At 41.1% G+C, this 27,824-nt stretch overlaps 1 protein-coding gene across 4 annotated transcripts in view; it reads left to right on the forward strand.

Annotated features, from left to right (window-relative positions):
- CAPN15 (calpain 15) overlaps window positions 1–27,824 on the forward strand; it is a 107,592-nt gene that overhangs the window by 48,662 nt on the left and 31,106 nt on the right. For all 4 annotated transcript variants that reach the window (XM_069107953.1, XM_069107962.1, XM_069107970.1 and 1 more), the window contains one exon: window positions 23,066–24,551. In XM_069107953.1, the coding sequence (XP_068964054.1) occupies window positions 23,088–24,551 (1,464 nt within the window). In that variant the 5' untranslated portion in view covers window positions 23,066–23,087. Of the gene's footprint in view, window positions 1–23,065; window positions 24,552–27,824 lie in introns of those variants that run through there.

The following is a 27,824-nucleotide window of genomic DNA, read 5'->3' on the forward strand; positions in this document are numbered from 1 at the left end:
CCTGCCCAGAGAGCTGGACAAGGAACTGGGAGCTGTCTGCCATTGAACCCAGGTGACAGTCTGGTGAATCCAGTTAGAATCTGGGACCATGGAAGGGGATCCAAGGAATCTGAGAACTGGTCCCAAGTTAAGATGAAAAGACCTCTCCATGGTTACGGAGTAATGATGAAATTGTAGTTTACTAGTGAGCTAGGGGTGGAGGGTCTGTATTTATATATGAATGGGGCAAATTATCTTATATGAAAGAGGCAAGGGAAAATTGTTACAATGAAGGGGAAGAACAGGAAGGCAAAAGGGAATGAGTCAACTTTACTCGCATTGAGGGGCGGCCAGGTGGCGCAGTGAGTGAGAGCACCGGCCCCAGAGTCGGGAGACCTGGGTTCGGTTCCGGCCTCAGATACTTAACACCCACACAAAATAACTGGCTGTGTAACCTTGAGCAAGTTACTTAACCCCCATTGCTTAAAAAAAAAACAACTTTACTCTCATTGAATTTGGCTTAGGGAGGGAATGACACACACTAAATAGGGTATCTCACCCTACAGGAGAGTAGGGGGTAAGGGGATGAGAGTGGGGACAATGGGAGGGAGGGCAGGTTGGAGGGAAGGGAAGTTGGAAGCACCCACTTTTTAAAAGGGACAGGGTCAAAGTAGAGAATAGAACAAGTAGGGGGTGGGATAGGACTGAGGGAAATATAGTCAGGCTTTCACAATACATCCACTATGGAAAAATGAGTGATAAAAGCAGGCTTGTGTAATGTGGAGGGAGGGGAAAGGGACAGGTGGTAGGTTTGTGTCTCTTAGCTTGAGTCCAGAGGGAGCTTAGACGTTGCTAGCCACCTGGCTAAGTGGGGTCTGCCTAGAAGCTGTGGACTGAACCAGAGAGGGGAAGGATTGACTTTCTTTGGCAGTACTTTTTGAAAAGATCCCATCATGACTGGTGGCACATGCCCCAAACCTGCAATATATGTCTACAGGGACATATCTGTAATGGGCTCACATGGCCTAATACAGAGGAAAGAATAGAGGACGTAACAACTCATAAGGGCCAGGTGATTGGTCAGGTCCACTACCTGACTGGTATTCAGGCCTTATGATCTTGTCAAGTCTAATGAGAGTGAAACCTAATTGAGCCTATCACTGATTGAGGATGGGGGGAGGAGGGCATTTTGAACATAAATGTGATTCCACCTGACCTGAACCCTCGGATTTAGCAATGATACTGCCAAATGACCTGGAGATATACTGCTTCTTCCCAAACTTGTGTTTGAAGAACTTGGGGCTTTTAAGCATCCATGCATATTCTGCTAACATGTTCCCTCCTCTTCCAGAAATAGTCATTGATTGGCTTTCTTACTTTCTAACCTTTTTCATGCAGTTGTTGAGACAGGTGCCATGCCCTACCCCACATTCTGGGAAAGCTAATCAGTCTAGGCAGGTGGATCCTGATAGATGCCTCTCTGACAGGCGCTATCCTTCAATATTTATTGAGTACCCACTGCTTGCAAGATATGGTGGAGGATGGGGGGTGGGAGGGAATCTTCTGGGGACTGCAGATTTAAACAGAAGGCCTAATTCATGACCTTGAGCAGACTACTCGAATGAAACTAACCAGTTCTGTTCAAGATGAGGAAAAGAGCTAGGAGAAGATAGAGGGCAAAAAGGGGTAAATGATAGAAAGCAGGGAATTGGAATGTGTGTTGGGGGGGAAGAGATCTGTTAGAGTTCTCCAGCTCTCTGGTCTACCTGCTTTATTTCCATTATGTTTTGGGTAGCCTGTGCTCCGGAGTATAATGACCCTGGCTTTCCTTTTGCCCACTCTTTCCTCCACCAAACCTCTGGCCTAACCACTGAGTGAGTCAGAGGGAATGTTTTATAAATTTATTTGTTTGAATATCCTTTGCCTGTGTCTAATCCTGGAGTATCAATCTGGAGACTTTGGATTCTTCGAGCTGCCTTACAACATTGTTGTAAATTAAATTTTGATGTGTTAGGTCCTTAGCTATTTTTCTGCCACCTTTGGGAGACAAATTAGAAAAGATGGGGGGAAAAAACCCTTGAAGAATGGCCACGTCTAAGTACATACTGCTCTGCCTTCTTCTGTCTTGTTTCTATTTCCAGAACTTTATTATCTCCTCTCTCCCTTCTTCTGTCCCTCCACCCCCAGCAAAGTAGTTGCCGTATGAGCAGAGCTGTCTGTGGTTTATTGATGCTTCCATAAAGGCAGAAATTGGGTCTTTTGCCTGTTGCAGCCCCTGCTGCACACTCTAAGGAGTCTAAGAGCATCTACACATGAGAGCAGGGAGTGGCTCCTAACTATTTCTTCCTCAAGATCGGGTGCTCACTCGTTTTGTCCCCCCATTACCCTACTCTGACTGAGCTTCACTACTCTTGCCACACATAGTGCCAGATCAATTTCTTAATTGCTAGCTTGCCTCACTGCTGCCCTTGGCCTTGGTTGATGTTCATCCTGTTTCCTTGTAGCTCCTCCTCTAGTCTCATCTCCACTTGGTTGTATTCTTCTATTCCTAATGCCCTTGGGGGTTTTGAAAGTTTGTTAGTGGTCAGGGGGAAGTGTGTGATTTGGGGCAGGTCAGTTCCTCTCATAAGGCCTCAGTTTCCTCCTTTGTACGATCAGAGAGTTGGTCCTGAACACTTTCAGTCCAGTCCATCTGGCATTTATTAATAATCACTACTGTGTGCCAGACAATGTGAGCAAACACTAAGGATACAGAGACAAAGTCAATAGTCCTCACAACAACCTGTAATGTAGGTTGTAGGTACAGGAGGAAATGAGTCTCAGAGATTAAGCCTGTGGTCACACAACTAATTAGTAGGCCTCCACTACACACTTCCACTTCTCTAATGACACTTCCAAGTCCATAGGGCTGATATAATTACTTGCTTCCCTTCTTTCTGCAATGTCCAGAGCTCCCTTTCCTTTTAGCTCTGAGTACAACTGTAGAAATTCATGGTTTACTGGAAAGACTTACATGAACTGATGCAAAGTGAAATGAGCAGAACCAGAATAACATTATATACACTAAAAGCAATATTGTATTTTGATGGATTGTGAATTACTTAGCTGTTCTCAGCAATACAATAATCCAAGACAATTCCAAAGGACTCATGATGAAAATGCTGTCCACCTCCAGAGAAAGAACCGATGGAGCCTGAATGCAGGTCAAGGCATGCCTTTTTTCACTTTTTTGGGGGGGAAGAGGGTCTATGTTTTCTTTCAGAAGATTAATATGGAAATGTTTTGCATGATTGCACATGTATAATCTATACCAAATTGTTTACTGTCTCAGGGACAGAAGAAGGGGAAGAATTTGGAACTCAGTTGTAAAAAAAAATGAATGTTAAAAATTGTTTTTACATGTGATTGGGGAAAAATAAAATATTATTTTAACAAATTCATAATTTAGTGGAACAAACATAAAACATGGAACTAGTTGGCATGCATTCTGATCTTAGTGCCACCACTTATTAAATGATGGGGTAGCAAGGTTTTGTAATAAAGAGAATGCTGGACTTGGAGCCAGGATGATGTAGTTTGAATCCTACCTCAGACACTTTCTAGCTCGGTGAATCTGGGTTAATCACATAACCTTGCAGTCTCAGTTTCCTCTACTTCATAGGATTATTGTGAGGATCAAATGAGATAAAAAAATGCTTTGCATGCCTTAAGGCATTGTATAAATGTTAGTTGTAACTTACTGTCGTTGTTATACAAGTCATTTCACTGCTCATAGTTTTAGTTTCCTCATCTGTTAAATGCAGACAATTAAACAACTTACTGACATCACCAGTTCTGTTGTAAACACAGTGCTCCCTAAGCTATTATTACGGCAAGTGGGCTTGAAGGAAGATTGGGAATCCAGTCCCACCTCCAGTGTTTCCTCTCTTGTACCACCAGAAAAAGTGGTTCTTATAAAAGTATTTTTGGAAATGTCAAGTACTTTGTGAATATATGAACCAGGTGCCAACAAAGACAAATCAGATTGGTCCATGAAGAAGGTGTTAGAAAGATATGATGGACCAGCATGCTCTTTAATTTTAAGACTTTTTGAAACACAATTGCTATTCTTTCTTGGATTAGCTCAAATGAATATACATGGAAGTATTTAGGAAACTTAAAGGACTCTAAAAAAGGCCAAGGTATCAAAGGGATTAAGGAGTAAGGGAAGGGAACAGAGCAACCAAAGACACAGCTGTGAAATGAGGAGATGGGACCAACTCACATAAAGCCAGATTTCATCAGTTTGGGTGCTTTTCTTTTGCTACTGCTGATAATGGAAAACCATAGGCTTAGGGTTGACTTGTCACAGGTTGTTGAGGTCAGAAAAAAATCTCTTAAAACTCAGTGGGCAGGTGGTGGCTAGGTGGTGCAGCAAATAGAGCACCAGCCCTGGAGTCAGGAGGACCTGAGTTCAAATCCCGCCTCATACACTTAACACTAGCCATGTGACCTTGGGCAAGTCACTTGACCCCAATTGCCCTGCCTTCCTCCTTCCTTTTAAAACAAACAAACAAAATAACTCAGTGGGCAGAATGTGCTTCTCAGGTGATGAGGAGGGGCTCTGAGGTATCTTTGTCTGCTGATACTGCACTGCTCTGTCTTCTTCTGGATCCAGACCAATTTATAGAAGTCCCCGACATTTCATTTTTTGAGTAGAAACTAAACTTCAGAAACTTGAGGGTTTTTTCATCCAGATCTAAAGCCTGTGCTTTGAGACAACAGTTTAATGACTTTGTTTCCCTTTGGGGCAAGATGAAGGCATGAGATCCGGTTTTTATATGAGGGTGGTGTGTGGATACGCACATTGGTGAAGATGAAGGTATAGTAAGGCCAAGAGAAATAAGAGCAGACTGCTTGTTATGTATGTTACAGTTGCTAGATCCTCTCCCCAGCACTTAAAAAGTCTTAGTCTCCTCACTTTTAGGAATTGGAACTGAATATTACCACCTCCCAAGCAGTTGAGGGGAAAGCAAATGTGTTCTGCCCAAATTCCCAGATTTTCTGATCTTACCTTTCTCTGTCCTATTCCACCTCTGCACCTCTATGCATGCTATCCCCATGCCTGGAATGGTCTTCCCCCAACATCTTTCTGCCTATTGAAAGACATTCTTTCCTTTCAGGACCAAATCAGGTGCTATGTCTCCCATGATGCTTTCCCTGATCTAAGCCCTCCCCTGCCCCAACTTGTCTCCCATTGCATGTAATAATTTATTCTAACTTGCATTGTATTTTTTTCTGTGTATATCTCATCCACTTATTAGATTGTAAGCTCCTTGAGGGCAGGAACTGTCTTGTTTCATCTTTATTATCACCATTACCTAATGCACAGTGTATTGAACAAGGCACTGAATAAATGTTTATTAAATTGAGTAATTGCCTCATTTTTCCATTTGCCTTAGCCTTTGTTTTACAAGGAGACACACAGATCAGTTTTCCTTTTGAAGTATATTTCTATGTCCTGAAAAACCTCATGACTCACAACTGATCTGATTTTTTTTTGTAGTGTCAGTGTGTGAATGTACCATTTCAGAGCATTTGCATAAAAAATTCTCTAAGTGTATTCGCTGACTCCTCTGTAATGTTGATATGTATGTTGTCCAGGTTCCTGACACAGCATTTTCATTGCCAGATTTCTGCAGCTTCGTTTTCTAGTCTGACCTCAAATGTAGACCTGTGCTTTCTTCAAGGAATTTTGCTTCTCAGTACTCTAAGTGTCTCCAAAGTCTCCCCAGCTCCCACATTTTATCAGAGAGACAGAATGATAATTTAAAGGATTTGAAGCAAATTTATTATGGAAAATGGCAGGAGATGTAAGTTGGAGAGCAGTAGATTCAGGGTGGGATTGTTTTGGTAGTAACTTAGTTCTATAAAACTCGCTCATGCTACTTTGAGAAAGCAGACTCTTTCTCGGACTTAAAAGTCTTTTCCTTTTCCTTTTGTGTCAGTCATATAGTCACCAGAAATATCTGATTGAAAAACTTGGCTCTAAGTCCCTTAAGTATACTTTATTTCATCTATCCCATTGATGTGGATGGTTAAACCAGATTAAACCAGAGAGTTTTCTGAGGTATAAACCTCATTATCACAACTTACTGACTAATAGTTGTAGTAATTGCTGCTAAAAATTGTGAATTGAATCTAATCCAGCTAATCAGCTCCCCAAGCCTATCTCATCTGTAGGGCCATGCTTAGTCTTGAATCTATGCCTGTCTTTATTTGTAAGCCATTATGTGGCAGCCTTCTGAAATCTTTGTGGTTTGATGAGAAGGAAATTTCCTTCTACTTAAAACTGGCTTTATTGGCTGAATTTTTCTATTTTCTTACTGCCAAACTTGATTTCTTAGACTATTTTTTATTCTTAATCTTCCTATCATTACCATTTCAATTTATTTTTTGAAATAAGTTTTTATTGATAGCCTCTGTTTCTTACATCATCATAATTATCCTAGTATCGCTTTTTCTTCCACCCCCAACAAACCATCTCATATAACATTTTTAAAGAGGAAAAAGGTAGTTCTGAAAACGTGTGCATTGTATAACACCCATTCTCCTCCCACTTTCCTCAAAGGTGTTAGGATTATCCTATTTTATCTATTCTTTTGAGACCTACTTGATCTTTATAATTTTGTTACATTTTTTGTGTGTGGTCATTCTTTCCATTAATGTTACTCTTTTGTGGACTCTCCTTTCTTCACTCTGTACCAGTTCATACAGATCTTTCCATGCTTCTCTGTATTTGTCACACATATCATTTCTTATAGCACAGTATTACTCAGTTACATTAATGTACCACAATATATTTAGCCATTTTACAGTTAGAGGACATCTACTTTATTTCCAATTCTTTGCTGTCACAAAAAAGTGCTACTATAAATATTTTAGTGTATATGAGAACTTTCTTCTTCAGATAATATGGAATTTAGTCCCTTTACTTGCATAATTCCAAGTTGCTTTCCAAAATGGTTATACTATTTCATAGCTCCACCAACAATGTATTAGTGTGTCTATCATTCTATAACTTGTTGACTATTGCCATTTTTTGTCATCTTTGCCAGTTAAATTGTGAGGTGAACCCTCAGAGTTGTTTTGATTTGCATTTATCTTAGTGATTTAGAAAATTCTTTCATGTGATCATGAATGAATGCTTTGCAGTTCTTTGACTACTTATCTTTGGGATAATGGTTGTTAGTCTTAAACATTTTTGTTAATTGTTTCTATATCTTAGATATCAAACTCTTTTCGGAGATAGACACAAAGATTTTTTTTTTCCTTGCCATTTAACCACTTCCCTTACTATCCTAGATGCATTAATGTCTGTGCAGAAGCTTTTCAGTTTCTTGTAATCCAGGTTATCTATTCTATCTTTTGTAATTGCCTCTGTCTCTTGATCTCCTACCCATAACTCTGAGATGTATATGATCTGCTTCTCTTCTAAATTTTTTATAGTATGATCTTTAATGTTAAGATCACATATCCATTTGGAATGTGGTACAAAGTGTTGGTCTAAGCCTAATTTCTACTAGACTGTTTTCTAGTTTTCCCAGCAGTTTTTATCGATAAAGAGTTTTGCCCTAGTAATGTTTTCCACTTGTATCAACTTTTTCGACTGGCTTATTGAGTTCCATTGTTACTGATTCTCCCTTGTCTAGTCTACTCCATTGATCTCTGTTTTAATCAATATCAGATGGTTTTGATGGCCTTATAATATAGTTGCTTTATAATGTGCAATTTATAATATAGCTGCTTTATAATAGTTTGAGGTCTGAAAATAGTATTCTCCCTTCATCCCTTCTTTTCATTATTTCCCTTGATTGTTCTAGATCTTTTGTTTTTCCAAATAAATTTTGTTATTATTTTATAAAGTTCTGTGAAGTATCCCCTTGGTAATTTAATTGATATGCCATTGAAAGTGAAAATTATCTTTGGTAGTATTATCATGGCCTAGCCATGAGCATTTAATGTTCCTCCAACTGTTTAAGTTGTCATTTATTTATTTTTTAAAGAACACTTTGTAATTGAATATATACAAGTCTTTTGTGTGCATTGGTAGATTGATCCCCAGATATTTTATACATTTTGTAGCTCTTTGGAGTGAGATTTCCCTTTCTATTATTGCTTCTTGTGTTTTTGTTTTTATTATATAGAAATGCAATTGATTTTTGAGTTATAAAATAACTTGCAACTTTGCTGAAATTTTCTCAGTTGGGAAAAGGGAATAAGCATGTATATAACATCTACTATATACTAAGCATTTTTTATGAATGTGATCTCATTTGATCCTCCCAATAACTCTGAGATGTAGGTACTGTTATTATACCCATTTTACAATTGGGGAAACTGGGGCAAAAAGTGGTTAAGTGACTTGCCTGGGGTCACACAACTAGTAAATATCTAAGGCCAGATTTGAATTCAGGTGTTTCTGACTTCGGGTCCAGCACTCCATCTAGCTGCATTGGTGGCATTAGTATTTTGCTGATTCCATAGGATTTTCCAAATATGCTTTCATATCACAGCAAAGAGGAAAAGTCTTATCTCATATTTATTTATCTTTATGCCTTTAATTTCTTTCTTCTGTTTTATTGCTGTTGCTAACATCTCCAAAACTTTGTCAAATGATAACGAGGAAAGTGGACATTCTTGTTTCATTCCTGTATTTATTGTAAAAGGTTCTGGTGTATCCCCATTGCACGTGATTCTTGTTTTTTGTTTTAGATAGATGCTTTTTATGTTATACCTATGCTTTGTAAGGCCTTTAGCTTAAAAGAGTGCTATATTTTGTCAAAGATTTTTTCAGCATCTATTGAGATAATCATGTAGTTTGGGATTTTTTTTTTCGTTAATATGATTAATTATGTTGATTGTTTTCCTAATGTTGAACTTGCATTTCTGATGTAAATCCCATTTGGTCATAATGAATAATTGCTTGGATAAATAACTTTTTGACAGAATTTTGAGTCAAATATGAAAATGTTTTGCTACATATGTATAAACCTATGTCAAATTGTTTGCCTTCTTAATGAGGAAGGACAAGACAGAGAGGAAGAGAATTTTAGCTCAAAATTTTTTTAATGTTAAAAATTATTTTTACATGTAATTGGGGAAAAATAAAACATTAACTACAAAAAGGAAAAAATAAAATTTTATGAGTATTCATTAATAATATTGGCCTATCATTTTCCTTCTGTGTTTTGAGTGTTAGGACCATATTTGTCTCATAAAAGGATTCTGTTAGGGGTGCTTTCTTTTTCAGTTTTTTTATGATAATTTGTGAAGTATGGGTACTAATTATTCTTTAAGAGTTTGATAGAATTCTTTTGTGAAATCATCCGGACCAGAAATTTTTTTTTTTTCATTTGGTAGTTCCTTTACAGCTAGATCTACTTCCTTTTCAAAGATTGGGTTAAGATCTCTATCTATGTCTCTTCATAGTTTGGGCATTTTATAATTTTGAAGGTACTCTCATTTCTTTTGTGTTCTCAATTTTGTTAGCATATAACTGTATATGACATTCTGAATATTTTTGTTTCTTCCAGTTTTATTGAGATTTCACTTTACTGTTTAATTTTCTACCCTCTTCTTTTTAATCAGATTGGTTTATCAAGTTTTCTAGTCTTTTCAAAGAACCAGCTTTTACTTTTACTTATCATTTCTATTTTTAAAATTTCTGATTTATCTATTTCTATTCTTTTAAATAACTCCTCTTTTGTGCCTGTTTTAGGTTTATTTGTTGGCTTTCTAATTTTTAAAATGCTTATTCACTTCATTAATTCTCTTTCTCTATTTTTTTAAACATGTTTGTAGGAATATAATTTTTTTCCCCCTGAGGACTGCTTTAGCTGCAACCCAGAAATTTTGGTATGTTGTTTCATCATTATAATTTTCTTTGACATAATTATTAATTGTTCCTATGATTTGTTTTTTTGACCCACTCATTATTAATATTTCATTTTTAAGTCTTCACTTGCTTCTGTGTCTTTTGATTGTGGTCCCTGACAATTTTTTTTATTGTGTTATAGTCTATAAAGAATATATTTACTGTTCCTACTTTTTAACATCTATTTGCAATCTTGGTGCTTTGACCTTTTTTTTGGTTACATGCGGGACTGAGAAATATATATATTCTTTTGCAATACCATTTAGAAGTCTTTTACCTCTTGTTTTGCCAGCATTTTGTTCAGTTCTGTATTTTCCCTTTTCTTTATCTTACTGCTAGACTTGATCTAAAACTGAGAGCAGGATTGTCACTGTTATGTTACTGTCTTTGTGTTCTTGTTGATCAGTTAATAATCCTTTATGAATTTTGGTGCTAAGACATTTGGAGCATATAAGGCTTTTTTTTGTTGTTGTTGTTTTTTACTGGTATTGGTTTATTGTCTATGGTTCCTTTTAGTGTGATGTGGTTTCTTTTTTATGCCTTCTGATTTTTCAGTGTTTTTACTTTGTGACATAGCAAGATTGCAACTCCTGCATTTTTTAATTCACTTGATGCATACTAAATATTTTTCCATCCCTTCAGTCTTATTTTGCTTGTCTTTGTTTTTCAGATGTGTTTCTTACAAGCAACAGATTTTAGAGCTTTCTTTTCTTACCTAAACTGTTATTCTTTTTCATTTTTTGAATTGTTTAATCTAGTCACATTTAAAGTCATAAGAGTTAGGTTTACATTTTCCTCCATTTATCTCTAATATTTGGGGGTTTTTCTCGTTAAGATTCCCTCCTCTTCCCCCCCCCCAGGATTATAAACACAGTACAATTTCTAGTTATTTTAGCTTAATCTTTTTTTTTTTTTTAAGAGGGCCCTATTCCCACTGACTTCTTCTCCTCACCTCCAGTCCTCCCTTGTTTTTTACTCTTTTCCCTTTGGAGTTTTGTTTCTTAATTCCTTTTTATTTCCTGCTTTTATCTAGTTATTTTATTCTTCCCTTTTTTTCTCAGTTAGTTAAGTAGATTCTGTTTTCTTCTCTTTTCCTTTAATTCCTGTTAATTAGTTGTTTTTTTATTTCTTTTTTGCACCCCTTTCCAGAGAAGATTTCTCTCACTTTATTATCCATCCTCTCATTCTATCCATTTTGGAGCCTCATTCTCTGGTCCATGACCCCTTATAATCATCTAATCCTTCCCTGCTCTCCATGTCCTTCATGGAATCAAAACTTGCAGAGCTGTCTATCCTGGGCTCTCCCCTCCATGTAGTTTCTGCCATTGCCTTATAGAGCTTTTCCCTTGGATTCCCCTTTTCATTGTTCCACTTTCAAAACAAATCCAGACTCACCCACCCCACCCCTATCCTTGATTATACAGCACATCACTGATTTATACCTTGCCCTTGATTGCTTTTTTTTTTTCCCTATTTGCCTCATAATCTCCTTTCTGCATCCAAGCCCTCCCACTCCCCTGCTCCCAGAAGTTCCAGTTTTCAATCCCCAAATCTCCCAGACAGCAACCAACACAAGGTCCACATCTCCTTTCACAGAATATTGCTCTTCTTCAGTGGAATTCCCTTCTACCACCAAAGCAAGTCCTTTTTCCTTTTTCCACTCTTTTCAGTCTTTCCCTCTTCCCCTTCTGCTGGCTTTTCCTCAGAGACAACAGGGGTCACCTTTTCATTGATAGCCTTTGATTTGACTTGGACACATCACATACTCCTCTCTAATCCATTAGCTCCTTTCCTCTTCATACACTCCCATTTTATAATGCAATCCTAAAAAAACAAACAAACAAACATTGATTCTATGTGTAGGCAGGGTGTCACCAGATTCTTTCCATAATGGACAGAATCTTCACTGTTCTCTTCACTGTAACTTCTATGTCTCCTTGTGTACATTTAGAAAGAAGTCTCTTACTATTCTCTGCTGTTGCTCTTGCTTGCTGCCCTTTGATGCTGCATTCATTCACTCCTCCTACAGTTCTATTGTTTGGGGTATTCAAAAAGCAAATAACCTTTTTAATTTTGGTTTTCTTTCTAAGAATGTTTCAAACACCTCTCTATTATTAAATGTCCATCTTTTTTCGTTTATGGTTCAGCTGAGATTTTCAGGGTAGATCACACTGGGCTTAGTTTGAAAGTATTTATTCTCAGGTGCTTGAACTCATTTACTAGATCTGGAGGCAATATTTCCTTCTGCTATTGATGTTTTCCCTATTGATTGAAGCAGTTCAAGGTCTTTGAGTTTTCTTCTTTCATCTTTGGTAATTTCAGTCCCCTTCCCCCCTTATTTTTCTTTCTTGCTCATTTTCTGACTCCTTCCTCTCTCATGGTGCTTTCCCAGGGGGCTGGATCCAGAAGGTCTCAGCCTCCTCCAACACTGGGCAATACATGATTCACCAGTCTCAGTTTCTATCTCACATGACTTATGATAGGGTGGAAGGGGGCCCAAAGTGGCCCCAGCTAGATACTTGGCTCTTACCTCAGGTTAGGTAGAGCACCATGCAGTCTGCTGTCACCCAGTGTCCTGGAGTTCCAAGGTCCTCTCCCACACCTTCTGTTCCCTCATTCTCCAACCTGTCACTGGCTGCTAAGATTGCTGCCCTGCAGGTTCTGTGGGGTTGTTTCATATACTTTAGGTTTTTTGGCTTTAATACAAAGAGGGTTGGGGAGTGGGGTTGGCCACAAATTCACTTGATGCTTTCATAGCTCTCAGCCCAGATCTCCATGACCTTGGAAAGAGGGTGGGGGTACCATGCTGTAGGCATGGGTTTGATTGCAAGCCTCTGGGTCTGATCTTTGGATCACTTGGTGTGACCTCACTGCTCATCACATGCTGGGTATCCGGGTAGGGAGTGTTGAGTGAACTCAAAGGGGGATCTTTTTTTTAACCATCCTTTGGATTCTGGGTGTCCCAGACCAGGAAGACAGCTGATGTTGCTGAACATAATTTCTGTTTTAGAGAGGTTTGAGAGATCATGGACATCAGAGAAAATGTCTTATCCACCATTTTGTTGGTCACATGGCCAAGAGTCTCTTCCCCCACTTCCCACACCACTTGTGAAAACTATGTGGATCTCCTTGTGCTTCAATACAACCACAAATTATTGCCATTTTATAATATGATTTCACATTCAAGCTCTTACAGGAGATCAGTAAACACACTATGCCTTGAATTCAGCTACATCCTGGGAATGGACCTTGTTATGGTGTTGATTGCCAAGAACTAATGAATAGGTTCCCAGGCTTCCCATGCTCTCAGAGGTCTTGTGGGCACCATTTGCCAATTTGTCCTGCACTGACTTGCATACAGTGGGCCATGTAGCATTAGTGCATTTAAGTTGATAACTTAATAGTGAATACCATATGTTGCATGCTACCTGAGGGGGCTTACCTTGGGCAGTTACTTTGAATTTCTGTCTTCACATTGCCTTCCCATGACAGGTTTGCATGCTTTTTAAGTGTTCTCCTCTTAAGATATTTTACCAGTGTCATCCAATTCATTTTCCGTACACATTTAAGAGCCTCAGCCTCTTCTCACATCCTTATTGATCAGGCTAATTGGTGATAATAATAATTTAAAGCCACAAATAGTTCAAAAGCTTTGCTTTATCCCAGAGTGTCAACTTTTTCTTTCTTCTAACTTATTTGAGGCAGCAGGTTGTGGAATGACTAGTGGTCTTGATGTCAGAAGATCTGAGTTCAATCCGAGGTCACCACCTGAAAGCTGTATGACTAGTCATATAAGTCCCTTAACACTCTCTGAGCCTCAACTTTCTGTTCTGTAAAATGGTAAAAATAACATATTACATACATGCCAGGAGATCAAATGAAGCACTTTATAAAGTGCTTCTAGAATTTTAAGACTTTTTTTTTTTTTTGCTTTTTTTACTTTCCAGGAGCAGAATTGATTATTTTAACTTTCAATTCTCTCCTCTCCCTCCCTACCTTCTGGTAAAAATGACAAGGAAATGGTGGCCAAAAGTTATGGGAAGAACTAATAATAATAACTCACATTTCTGTGGCACCTTAAGATTTACAAAATACTTTGGAAAGAGTCTTGGAACATTCATAAACTGGATTGTGAATCCTGAGGCAATTGAAAGTTGGCATTAGTTAGAATGCAGGCTGGTAAGACTGAATTCTATTGAAGAAAATAACTTGGCAGTCATGGGGGTTAGGACTAGAACCTAGGTCTCCTGGCTCTTGAAGTCATTATACAAACAGCACCAAATTTAGAACATGGCTCTTCCATTTCTTCATATAAGGATGCTCAGTTCTTTCAGGAAAAGCATGGTGGAGAGGAAAGAGGATGGTTTTCATGTTTCTCTTCTTTGACCATTTTCTGCCTAACCTGAAATTGGCTCCTGGGAAGCAGGAATCTGAAAGGCAATAGTTCTGTCTTAGAACTTCATAATCTGTGGGGTTGACCACCAAGATCTTTTGTTTGACCACAGGAAGGGAAGTGATACTATTCCTATAATCAATAGTCCCTGTGCTTCCTGTTTTTGTCTCAGTTCTCTTGGGACTCTCCTGACCCTTGTGGTAATTGTGAGAAGGCCCCAAGAACCACCACTGTTTTTGCTGAGCTGATAGTTCCCAAGGCTTTTTATCATCCAAATATAAATCATATCTTCTACCCATTACTGGTAGGTCTTCAGTGGAATTTGGCTGTGATGACTGAGCATCAAGTGGCCTACCCCTGAGGACTGGAGACCCCTTGTTCACAAATGATCTTGGCCACAGTTCCCAGGAAAATAAGTAACGACCTTTGAAAGTTTGGGATCCTCTTTATGCTCCCCACAGGAGATACTGAGTGAATTTTAAATTCAGTTCGATTAATACTTATTGAATGCCCTTGGGACACATAGCATTGGGTGGTGGAAAAGAAAATCCCATTTTAATTCTAAGCTAAAGAAGAGGTCAGTAGGAAAATCTAATTTTCCTTTAGTATAGAATCCAGTGTTGTGGCTGCATTTTTTGTTGTAAGAGGTATGCTTAAGAGATTGAGACTTCCACCAGAGATCAGAGTGAGACTGCTCATACCATAGCGCCAGGGGATTTCCCATGTCCATAAATTGTACCAGGTAAAGGGTCTTTCTGGATTAATTGCCTTTTTATTTTATTTTTTGTCTATAATACTACTGGGAAAATTTATTGGCATTTAGGAAAATCATCCAGGTAAAGCCCATGGAGAGTTATTCACCTAGACCAGATATATTTCTAGTTCAGTTCCAGATTAATAATGCTATTTCCGTAGACATAGTCCAAAAGTAAATTATTGAACTAAGCAAAATTGCACATTGTAGAATTTCAGCTATTAGAGGCTTTTGCTACAATATAATAACAAGGATGTTAGTTATAAAGATGTGATCCTTCTTGTTGGAGTGATTTAGTGGTGAGGAAGTAAAACACCTGAAATGTATGTGCTAAAGCCAGGTGTCAACACGTTTCCCACGAGCCTAGCCATCTCTTTTCCATGGAAGAGCTCAGGAGGGTTGTGGATTTGTATTGGGGTGAGCCTATGTTGCAGTGTAGTAGGTTATTTCCTGATTGTAAGTCTTTGTGAGTGTTTCTCCTCTGAAGATTATTTCCTGATTTTTTTTCTCTCTGCTGTTTCCTCTTACCTGTTTGCTCATTTACTGAGTCACCAACCCATGTTCCAGAAATGTATAGCAGAGAAGAAAGTGACTCAGAACCAGGGCATGAGGGATGCCAAGACCCATCCATAACTCTACCAATCCTACAAACATCCTGGAGCCACAACCTAGAAAGAGATTTGTACACCTGCCTCCCAGGACTTGAGTGCCAATGAGTGCATCTCGACCTAATTGGGGAGCCTGAAATTTGGGCCTGGGGAGGTTTATCACAGCTGGTGGTCTGTCACAGCTGTCCACTTCGCTCTGGCCCCACACACAGTTCTGCCTCTAGCCAGTCCTCTGGGAGGATGGTGGTTTCACTGAGTGAGGCCCAGTAATGGTTTGCAAAGCCTGCATGCAGAAACCAAGGACCCAGGGGAGAGACCTAGACACCAGAATGGCTGCTCTTCCTGTTGTATCTTAGGCTTCAGCAAAAAAGGGATTATCACAGAGCTTTGGTCTGGAGCTCTGGGAAATAATAGAGTGTTGCTTGAGGGAAAAGCAAATGAGATTTTTTTTTAAAAAGAGACAAGTTTTATTCCTTTGTGAACCAGAAGGATTTGACTGGAATGTATTTATTGTGTTAGACAATTCAGTCTTCATACCTTGTTAAGAAGAACAATTGATTTTTCCACCAGAGAGAGTGACTACAACAAATTTAAAGGATGTTTTGAGACATGGAAGGCCTTTCTCTTCTCGTTCTCTCTTCTCCCTACCCTTTTACCTGGATTTTACCATAGAAATAACACAGAATGATCTAGCCAAGTCCTCCTTGCTCTAGGCAACTACACATTTTGATTTTAAAGGTGGGAATCCCTTGATTTTGAATTTTCTTCACCCACCCCCCTGCAGTTCTTTCATGGTTCACCCTTTTCTCACTCAGGTCATAAAGCTAACATCCTGTGAAAATCTCTCATGTTCCAGAACTGCCTTGGAAAAAAGTGTATTTGGCCACCTGGTCTCCCTATCAATTGTTCTTCTCTATACAGAAGTCATTCAGTGTGAAGCTCCAGCCCCAGGGGAGAACTTTGCCTTCAGGTCCTCATGGGTGAAGATGGCATGAATAAAGGAAAGCCGTGCTCCTTACTTAAGAGAGAAATGAACATTACCTTTTCTTGTCTCTGAAACAATAAAAGCAAAATTCCCAGGAGCGGTACCAAAGGGCACAGCTTGCCCTATAACTCTGCCCATAGCTCCCCTCTTCTCCCAGGCATTTGAGATCCTCTGGAGCCAGCCTGAAGGTCTTAATTAAATATTATGGTATGCTTGTGACAAGTCCCTGTTAGCAATACAGCTGAGCTCAATATTATTTTCTTTTCCCTTGAGAAGTGAAACCAGGTCTGCCCCTCTATTACTTCACACCTGGCACCACCTCATCCTATCCTCTCACATGGAGGCAGGCAGTCTGCCCTGATGGAGCCGAGGGATATTTGTGGGTCTTGATTTCTGTTTTTGTACTATTTTTTTTCTTTCATTCTTCACTTCCTACTTTTGTTAGGTTTTCCTGATGTGTGGCAGCGCTCTAGAGTTGGGTGGCATTCATGTTGAAATCTACATCTTAGCTTGTCATTTCCCCACACTGGTAATTATTTTAGTTAAAATAAAGTTGCCCTCTCAAGTTTCTATGGAGTCTAAGCCAGAATGACCAGGACAGCTTTCAGCTAGAGATTCAGGAGTATCTGAGAGAGAATGTAGGCTTAGCTAGATTGAGTTGTTTGTTGTCACATCATAATATTATTTCATTCACTCTGGGACATGGCCCCCATTGAGGCTCTGTCTTTCCTTGTTTACTCAAAAGCTTCTCTGATTACAGTACACTAACACTAGCCTAGATCTCCCATGACCTCTGAGACCACAAGGAAGAAATATAGTCTTGGGGAAATTTAATCTAATTCCCCAGAAAATTCATTCTAGCCCCCATCTACCATTGGATCAGCACAAGCAGAGAGGTCTTGTTCCTTCTTGTTTTCTCCTGCTTTCTGAGTGACTTTTGTAACCGAGTGCTTAGGGCCTGAGCAAGCAGTAGTCTCATTCAAAGAAGGGGATAGTTTGACTTGTGGACACCTTCTGGAGTTGTGTCGAAGCTGTGACACATAGCTTCATGGTTCTCACCTCTAAATCTGCAGTGTGTTCCTTCAACAGCTTGCATTCTGCATTCTGTAATTCAGAAAATATTGGCAAATTATGCTGGCTCCTTGGGCCCTGGAAACTAACTGACCTGTAAGGTCAGAAGTAGACATTAGCCATATAGCCTTCACCCCAGTGCCTCCTTTCAGACTGCAGCCCTATGAGGATGAGGGGGATGTGGCTTCATAGAGTGGCAGCTTGACATGAAACACTCCAGGGCCTGCTACTGATTTCCTGTTAGACCTTGGACAAATGATTTGATTCCTCATGGTCTCAGTTTCTTCCTATGTAAAATGAGGCCAATACCCTTACATTACTTGCAGAAGTGTTTCACTCCAGTGGCTCTTTGACCTCACCAGTTTGCAGTTCTTTCACCAGTTCACATTGCAGCTCATCAATGCCTTCTCTCATCACATGATTCTTGTCTTGTGTGGTTTCATAGATCCTGCATCAAGGAACCACCTAATGTATTAGAAGCTTTCCTCTGCATCTTCTTTTCATTTTGAGGATGCCAAGGGAGCATTTGTGGGCTAGACATCTATTATCCTTCACTTGTATTTCATGACCGTCTCACCTCCTTTTCTAATTGTACATTTCTCAGACCTAGAGGGTATCACTTAGACATGAGAGGCAATGTAGGGCAGTAGATAGAGAATAGGCCTCAAAGTCAAGGACACCCAAGTTTGAGTTCATCTCTGACATATACTGGTTCTGGCGGCTGGAGCAAGTTATTCAACCTCTCAGTAACCCCTAGGTATTTCCATTAAGACTACAAACTGCAAAACAGTTGCCTCAACTCCATTTGTAGCAGACATTTTCTCCTCAGGTGCTCTCTGCACCAATGAATTTATATATTTGGGAGAAAAAAATCCCTTATTCTATTTGTGGAGTATAGGTAATCACTGAAAATATTCTGTAACACAGTATTTTACACATATACAAATAATTATTATAAGTACTGTGCAATTTCCTAAATGCTAGCCTACTCTTTTTCTGCTGTTCAATTCATTGGCTATTTGTGTTGTATCTATCTGCTGCCCAACTATGTTCTGGTGTCTCCATTCAACAAGCTCACCACTTATGGGTATGTCACACTTTAGCTGATAGGCATTTTACCTCTGTTTAGTTGACTGTATAGATTACTGGGTCATCTTATATCCCACCATGGGGATCCTTTCATGTTGTGGAGCTCAGTGCCATCAGACCAGTATTCACAAACAAGAAGAACTGAAGGTCATCTAAGTGTCCTCATTCTCTTCCTTTTGAACCTTTGTAAGACATCTTTCGTGACAGAAGTAAATGCCTTTGGTAAACATACATGTCTCCATTTTATGCCTTTTTGATGTTAAAGAGGGTAACTGAACAGAGGTTATGATGATCTTCCTCTGTGTCCTGTACTAATCAAGGTGTTCCAAGACCTTGGGAGGGAATGAGCTTTCTTGTGGAGCTGGATAACCATTTTTAAGGGGGTGGTAGGGGACCCAGGTTGTACTCTTCTGAGGTCCTTTCCAGCTAACCACTGCGAGGTGATAGGCAACTCTGGTTTCCCTCACGGTAATTCTCTTTTTTTTCCCAATAGATCTAATATCTCTAAGGGTTCCTGCCTCATCATATATCTCGGGGCTTTCATGTCTACCTGCCCCTCAAAGCCACTCCTTGATCCTAGGACTATAATAGTTCCTTACCCTTTGCCTATAGCTTTTTTAGCTCATTCCCCCATATCTTCAGCTCCATTAACCTTATCCCCCTTGCAAACCCATTCTCTTCATACTCCCTTTCACTCTTCTCTCTGGTGGGAGAGGTGCAGAATAGGAAAAACCTTTTCTACATCTTTGACAGTGGTAATTCTCCCACCCCACAACTTCATCAGAGCTTATTCACCATCAGCCTGGAGTTGTGATTTAAATTAGAGTTTTTGAAATAGATTGTATATATTGTTTTTTGTGTAAGTGGCCAATACTTCAAGTCACAAAGGCAAATAAAAAGCCAGCATCCAAAGCAATCACAATAATAACACTGGTCACTGGCCAGGGGATTTTTTTTACTTTGAATGTTTGTGTTAAGTGCCAAGAAATAAAGGAAATTTTTTGGTTCCACAAACCAGAAGTATTTGAAGTGAGCCTTCCTATGGGGTTACTAAGCAGCAGATTTGTGTTCTTAAAGAGAATACAAGTGGTGAATTTTGTTTTCCCTCATTCTGTCCTGAAGATGAGGAATACAATCAGTTTTTCCTAGTTTGCCCAATTGAGAAACACTCTTTAAGTATATATGCTCAGTAAATGGGCTCAAAAGGGAAATGAATCTTAAAGCATTTTTATTTTACATTTCTACAAGGAGTGAACACTCATTTCTCTCTCTCTAAAGAAATGTATATTATTAGAGAATTAAAAATCCATGTTGTCATTCCCATCCATTGAAGTCCTGTTGCATTGCTTCATCATGGTATAAAGGCGATCATGGGTTCTTAAAGGCTATGCCAGTGGAATACTAGTTCTAGAAAAGCTTTGGGTATAGATGAAGCAGTAGACAGTGTGTCTGTCATTTGAGAACTGATCTAAGTTCATTCCCAAAAGTATCACTAGCATGATGAGATTCTTCTCCCACAACTTTATCAAACAATTATCAAAGACCATCTACAGCATTATAGATAGTTTACAGTCTGCACAAGTTCAGGCAGTGCCCACGACAATGAAATTCTGGATCCCCAAATTACTGAAATTTTCCACATACTCTGCGGTAAGGATCAGAATGGAACCATAAAAACTCCATTGTGTCCATTGCATTCCAGGTTTGGAAAAAGGACATGATAGAATCTTCTTTGTTTGTTATGATATAACCATTACGGACACCACACTGGACATCTCTAACTTTGTTCAAATAGCCATATCACTGGTTCACTCCATCAAGTCTTTTCCCCACTCCCAGTTGATTGTGGTTTTATGAGATCCAGTCTATGGGCTGAACATTTCCATAATCCTTTTTACATACCCCACTCAACCTCTTTTTGAATGAAAGGCTGTCTGAAATATATCTGATACCCCTGACCTATGATGTGCATCATTTGCAAGTGGTCCTCCATGTCAGTTTTTTCTGCATTGTGCTCCCTGACTTCAGGATTCTGCATTTCCTATTTTGTAAAAGTAGATCTGGAGCAAGGTCCCTTAAACTCTTTTAGAGCAGTCCATGACCTTTGACCATAGAATGACAGAGCTGGCCATGACTGTAGAAGATCAGAGCTAGAAGGGGCCTTTGAAAGTATCTAGTTCAGCTTCCTCATTTTACAGATGAGAAAACCAAGGCACAGAGAGGGGAAACGATTGTGTTGAGAACTTAGTTCTCTGGGGACAGTGCAGCGACAGTTGGATTTTGTTGTCTTGGCTCAGCAGGAATATTACTCTGCCAAGAAAAGCATCACCACCCAGGAGGTCATTATTGTTGCTGTTGTGTTATTATTGTTTATGGTTAAACATTTATCTGTCATCAGGAGTCAGCTCACTGCTGTATAGAATAGAGTCAGACTTAGCCCCAGCCCAGAGGGGCGTTCGTAGGACCTATCATTGACAAGGGCCTCGGAATTCGTATAGTCCAGTATCTTTATTTTACAGATGGAAAGCGAGGCCCAGAGACCTTAAGTAACTTGCCCAGTGTCACCCAGGCAGGATTCAAAGCCACATCTAGTGCTCTTTCCACTCTGCCATGCCAGTGGGAAGATCCAGGGAAAGAAAACCGAAGGAAGGAAAGGCTGAATGGAGCACCAGAAGGGTCTAAGAAGGGCAGCATGCTTTGATACAGAGAGCACAAAACATGGAGTTGGAAGGCGGCCTAGGTTTGAACTCTAACTCTGCCACTTACTTATTGTATAACCTTGGGCAAATTATTTCACCTCTCCGAGTCTCAGTTTCTTTATTTGTAAAATGAAGAGAAATACTTTCACTTTTCCTACTTCATTGGTTTGTTCTAAGGAAATTAGTTTATAAACATAAAATTATTGATGTTCTCTTTATGACTCTGGGATTGAATGTGACATTATAGTTACCCAGCTCACCCAGGTGGAAACCTTGAAGCCATCCCCTCAGGTCAAGGGTTTGAGTAAGAAAGAGCTGGGAAGGGCCATGTTAGAAATCTCCTGGCCTTTGGTGAAGCATTGAGCGAGAATATCTCTTTAGGAATGGGTGCAGACTGGCCTGGCCTTCTCAGGGTGGCAGCTAGGGCACAGCTGTCCTTTCCTCTGACTCCTCTTTTCCCTTTTTTTCTTTTTCCTTTCTTGTTCCCCCAATTTGGGTTTACTGTTTCATGTCTCCTCATTTCTTTGCCTATTCCTACCCAAACTCACCTTCTCATTGCTTCAACATACTTGGTCTGAGAGTCAGTTGCAGGACCTTCCTTTAAATCCTATCTCTTATCACCTCCAGAAAAACTTCCTAGGACCCACAGTGAGGGTGTTATAGACTCTCTTCAGGGGCGAGGTGAGTGAGGATACTGAGAGAGGAGCAAATGACTCTAACTTTGAGGAGGCTGATGGGCCTCAGGTGAAAGTGTGGAAACTCTCCAGCTCCTGATAGCTTTAGAACAATTATTTGACTTCCCAAGAGTGGGAGAATCATAGATTTTTAGCTGGAAGGGACCATAGAGGCCATCAAGTCCAACTCCCTCATTTTACACATGAAGAAACTTAGTTAGGCACAGAGAGGTCATGACTTGTTCATGTTCAAACAGCTACTAAGTTTCTGAGGTAAGTGGGTAGTTGAATTGGTTCTTAGTAGAGTCAGGCAATTTAAACACAGAGTTGGAAGGGACCTTAGAAATCATTTTATCAGTAATCTCCCTCGACTCCCCTTATACCTGGAAAATGATCGTTCATCTTTTCAACAATCCTGATATTTAGTAAACATTTAATAAATTCTGGCATTGATTCTTAAAGACCTCCAGTGACCAGGGAAATCACAGTCTCATAAAACCTTTTCTGCTTTTGAATAGTTCTAATGGTTAGGAGGTTTCTCCTTAGGTTGACCTGCCTCTCCCCTGACCACCCTCCCCCAAAAAAACCTTCCACTTGTTGATTTTAAAGTTTCCCTCTGATACCACCCGGCTCGAGGGCAAACTTCCCCCAAGGCTCTAGTGTCTTCATTTTATTGGTCCCTTTCTTCCTCTTGACGTGAATCAGGTCTCCTCAACTTTCCCCCTCCTACAGCATGAATTGAATTGGAGACAGCCCTAGGACAGCTTAGACACATCTGGATTCCCAAACCCTCAGAATCTTGTGATTGGAAGGCAGCAGTAGGCTGGGCACCTAAGTCCTTCACATTCACACCAGGCTCTTATGCACTGGAAATGACCCGTGTCCCTTCTCTTGCAGCCACACCCATTCGCCTGGTTCTATGGCCGCAGTCCGGGAGTGGTCCTGTACCCGGTGCACATTCCTGAACCCTGCCGGCCAGCGTCAGTGTTCCATCTGTGAGGCCCCCCGACAGAAGCCTGACCTTAACCACATACTGAGGCTCAGTGTAGAAGAGCAGAAATGGCCCTGTGCCCGCTGCACCTTCAGAAACTTTCTGGGCAAAGAGAACTGCGAGGTGTGCGGCTTCACTCCAGACCCTCTGCCAGGGACGTCCTCGCTACCTGTCATCAATGGGGTACTCCCCAAGCCCCCCACAATCTTAGTGGAGCCCAAGGGGAGCTGCAAAGAGGAGGCCGTGCTAAAGGTAGAGGCGGGGGAGTCAGGAGGAAAAGGCCCTGAGGAAGCAGAGCCGCAGAGCGGGTGGGCCTGCCAGCGATGCACCCTCCACAACACTCCTGTCGCCAACTCCTGCTCTGCCTGTGGAGGCCCACGAAAACTCTCACTGCCCAAGATCCCCCCAGAGGCCCTGGTGGTCCCTGAGGTCATCACTCCTGCTGGCTTTCATGTCACCCCTTCCACTCCACAGCCCAGCCTGCCAGCAGATCTCCCTGAAGCTGCCTCCACCTTAGCTAGCCAAGATCCAGCTGCTACAGAGCACGAGCTTCCCAAAATGCCGTCATTTAGTCCCTTTTCCCCTACCCTGCAGAACAACCCCGTCCCTAGAAGCCGCCGGGAAGTACCTCCCCAGCTACAGCCACCGGTGCCTGAGGCTTCCCAGCCCACAGCTATCCCTGGCCCCAAGGGATCGCCCCAGGGGCAGGTCCGGGCACCTACTACAACTCGCTTCCAAGAAATCCTATCTACTAAGAGGCTGAGTGTGCTGGAGGAGGAGGCAGAAGCCAGCCCACCCCTGTGGAGGTGCAGCTCCTGCTCCCAGCATAACCCTTCAGGCACCTCTAGGTGTGAGAACTGTAGTGCCCCCCAGGGCAGTGATGTCATTGACCTGACTGGGGACACTGTCCGGTTCACCCCCGCTAGCCCTTCCAGCCCTGACTTCACCACCTGGTCATGTGCCAGATGCACCCTTAAGAACCCCACCATGGCTCAGAAGTGCAAAGTCTGTGGCTCCTCTAAGCTGCATGGCTTCCAGGAGCATGGTGGCGGGGCCTCCACAGGGGAACCAGCCACCCGCTGCCCGGACTGCAATGCCGACAAACTGGGGGACTGCTGCTGTGGCCGGGCCCCCTCTGCTCGTAAGGCTGCCCGTCTCTTTGTCACACAGCCCCCTCCAGTTCCTGAGTGGGCCTGTCCAGCCTGCACCCTACTCAACGAGGTGAAGGCCAAGAACTGTGCTGCCTGCCACACGCCGCAGGGCTGTGTGACCCAGCGCAAAGGAGCCAAGCCCCTAACACGCAGGGAGAGCATGCATGTGGAGAAGCGGAGACAGACAGATGAAGGCGAGGCCAAGGCTCTGTGGGAAAACATCGTTAGCTTCTGCCAGGAGGCAAGTATGGGGGGGCAGCAAGTGGGCTGTGGGCTAGACAGAGGGAGGGGACTTCAGGCCCCTTGTTCCATTAGAGTTTCCCAGCTGTCCTGTCTTTCTTAGAGATAGGCCATAGTTTGTTCTGACCTTCTCAAGACCCTTCTCTTTTTTTTCAGTCTTGTAGCTTTGTTTCAGACATTACCCTGCTTGTTTCCTCCTTGTACTTAAGCTTTTCCATTCTTTGTCCTCCTGCTTCCTTTTTCCTTCCTCTGACACTTCTCTTTCTTTTGCTTCTTCCACCCCTGATCCTTCCCTCGCTTTCCTCACTAGTTCCTCAGCCCTTGCTTCTTCCGTCTTTGCTATTTCCGCCTCTTCCTCACCTTCCTTACTCTTCTCTCTTTGTCTTCCTGGGCTCGGGCATTTGATGCTATAGGATGGTACTTTGCCTTTGTCATTTCACCGTATTCTAGCTTCAGTAAGTGCCCATCTTTTCTTCCTTTGGCTCAGGGCTTTTCGCAGAGAAATGCCTGAGGTGCTGGGATAGGTCAGGTGCCACTTTCCAAAAGGCAAAGCAATTCTGCATGTCAAGGAAGCTGAGGGGCAAACCCTCATGTTATCCATAATAGATACAGGCAGCATGTTTACTTTTTATCTGGACTGAATGTCCAGTCTTGATTTCCATGTATGAAAAGCAAGCTTGTGTTTCTCTGAGGTTTTTCCCTTCAGGTACTCACAGCTTCCATCAGGCATGTAATAGCTTCCCTCACCCCTCGGGATAGTGGGGGAAAGTTGATTTAGTCCCCTGATCTCCAGTCACACAGAATCAGAAACAGAATCATGAGATCAAAGGAAATTTAGGGTAAAGTGGCCTCAAGGTCATTTTAGTCAGCCGAGTGTCAGGATGGGGGTCTTTAAATTTTCCTAAAGGTCAGCCCTTGTAACAATTGCCAAGCCCTGCCAATCATTCATTTTCAAGTCATACAGCTGCAGCAGTTATTTGACTGAAAAGTCTGCATTGGATTCAGCTCTCCCCCTCCAGGTCAGCACTGCCACCTCCTCTTATGGGGATGAATCTAAGAGAACAGAAGCATCTGTTGGTATTGCACATGCTCAGAATCCCTCCCCACACCCTGACTCACATTTCCATGGAAACAAAACCAAAGGGGAGTAGAAGGGAGATGCAGAGTATGTTTTTCATGAAGTCCAGTGATTTTTTCATGAGCCTGGCAGCTTAATTTCCATTGGGCTTAAACCCAATCCCCTTAGACCCTGAGTTTGTCAACTAAAAACTCAGTGTAATGACTGATCTGCTCCCTGGGTGAAGTCCACTATGAGTTCCCAAGGTCTCTCCCTGGAGAAGAAGTAACCTGACTGCCAGATCACTGTGAAGTTGGGGTTAACAGGAACCTCCATTGATGAATCCTGCCCTGCTCCTCTGACTGGCCTCCTTCAGTGTTGTACAGGTGCAGTTTTGCTCATCTGCAGCCTAAACATCATTCCCTAAAAAGCTGATCATTGCAACGACTGCATCAGGTAGGGTTTATTTCAGAAAGAGTTGTGGGATTTAATACCAACAGCTGTTGGAGTCAGAATGAGCCACTAAGCCTGGTTATTCTTTCCTCACTATTGCTCAAACATCAAAAGGCGTTTTTGTTTTGTTTTATGTTTGTTTTTTTCTGATGATACTTAATGATTTAATTGCAGATTAGTCATATTGCCACCCCATTGGTAAGTCAAAATCATTGCCAAGAAAAAGAGATTTGAGGAAGCAGGATGCAGTATCAGGCAAAGCCCCAAGGAGAGAGCATTGGGCACCTGGTATGACTGAAGGGCTTTGGCCAAGGTAGAAACTACTTAGGAAGCCTGGCAGGAAAGCAGTTAGAATCTTCTTGTCTGCCTATGACTGTGTTATTGTGCTAAGAAGGGAGTCTGGGGAGATAACTTGACTTGTGAGACCTGTGAGTATGGGCAGCTTCACTCTCCTCCTGACTCAAGACCAATCTGACTTGGCTCTTGTGCATCTTGGGCCTTCATGGCTAGCTTGAAATGAGGCCTGGGATGGGCTCAGCTTTGACAAAAGGTAGGTTTGTTTTTGTTTTAAGCTGTATTGGAGAAGAGAAGAAAATCAAAGAAAGAGATTGTGGTTCAACAAGATGAGACTATGATAACAGAAAAAAAGGCAGACTTGTTCAGCTCTTACTTTCCTTATGTATTCTGTGCCAAGGACAATGATCTTCAGACTGGAAAGGTTTAAACAAAGGTGGCTAATAGGAAATTGATCCCAAGATAAGTATAGATTAAGGCCTAAAGGAACTGCATCCCAGGGGATGAAAAAACCTGAAGGATGTGATCGGTGACTCCATCTTGAAAAGGTCATGAGAGCAAAGTACTACAGGGCGGAAGAAAGGCAAATGATAGCCCAATTTTCCCCCCCAAAAAAGGAAGAGATCTATCTGCAAACTATAGGTTATTGAGGCTGACTTTAATTCCTGACAAAATTTAGTATATTTTATTGAGGAATTGGTTCGTGAACTTATGGAAAAGTAAATGGTAATCAGTATGTCATCATAACTTGATTAAGAACAGATCACATGCCAAACATCTCCTTTATTTTTCTTTTTTAAACAAAGTTACTACACTGGACTTCAGCAAAGAATTTGACAAGGCCTCCTCAGAAAAGCTGGAGAGATGTGGGTTAGATGATAGTACCACTAGGTAGATTTAGAATTGACTGACTGACTGGACCCAAAGACTAATCTTGTTGATTCAATGTCATTTTGAAAAGGGAGTCTCTAAAAAAAAAGTGAAGTTCCTCTAGTGAAGTATTTATGGTGGTCCCTGCAGCTGAAAATGTTTATCACCGATTTGGATAAAGAGATATTTGGCATGCCTATAAAATTGGTAGAATAATACCAAGCTAGGAGGGAAAGCTGTCACGTATTGGATGGTAGAGTCAGAATCCAAATGGTCTTTTTAGACTAGAACATTGGAGTGAATTTAATAGAATAAAAGCCTCATGAAGGGGGGAACAGTGGTTGACTTGTAGGAGTCAGGAAGACCAGACTTCAGATCCTGCCTCAGATACTTACCTGTGTGACCTCAGGCAAGGCCCTGACCTTGAGCAAGTCAGCCTCAGTTTTATCTTCTATAAAATGGAGATAATAATAATAGCACCTTAAAGCATTATGTAAATGTCAGCTATTTTAAATTAATAGCAGTAAATATAAAGTGTTACACTTAGGTTAAAAAAAGCAACTTGAAGGGGGGGCCAGGTGGCTCAGTGAGTAAGAGCAC

This window comes from Petaurus breviceps, unplaced genomic scaffold, assembly GCF_028583685.1.
Source record: "Petaurus breviceps papuanus isolate PSGF00001 unplaced genomic scaffold, PetGlider_PUasm1.0 138, whole genome shotgun sequence".
NCBI lineage: Eukaryota > Metazoa > Chordata > Mammalia > Diprotodontia > Petauridae > Petaurus > Petaurus breviceps.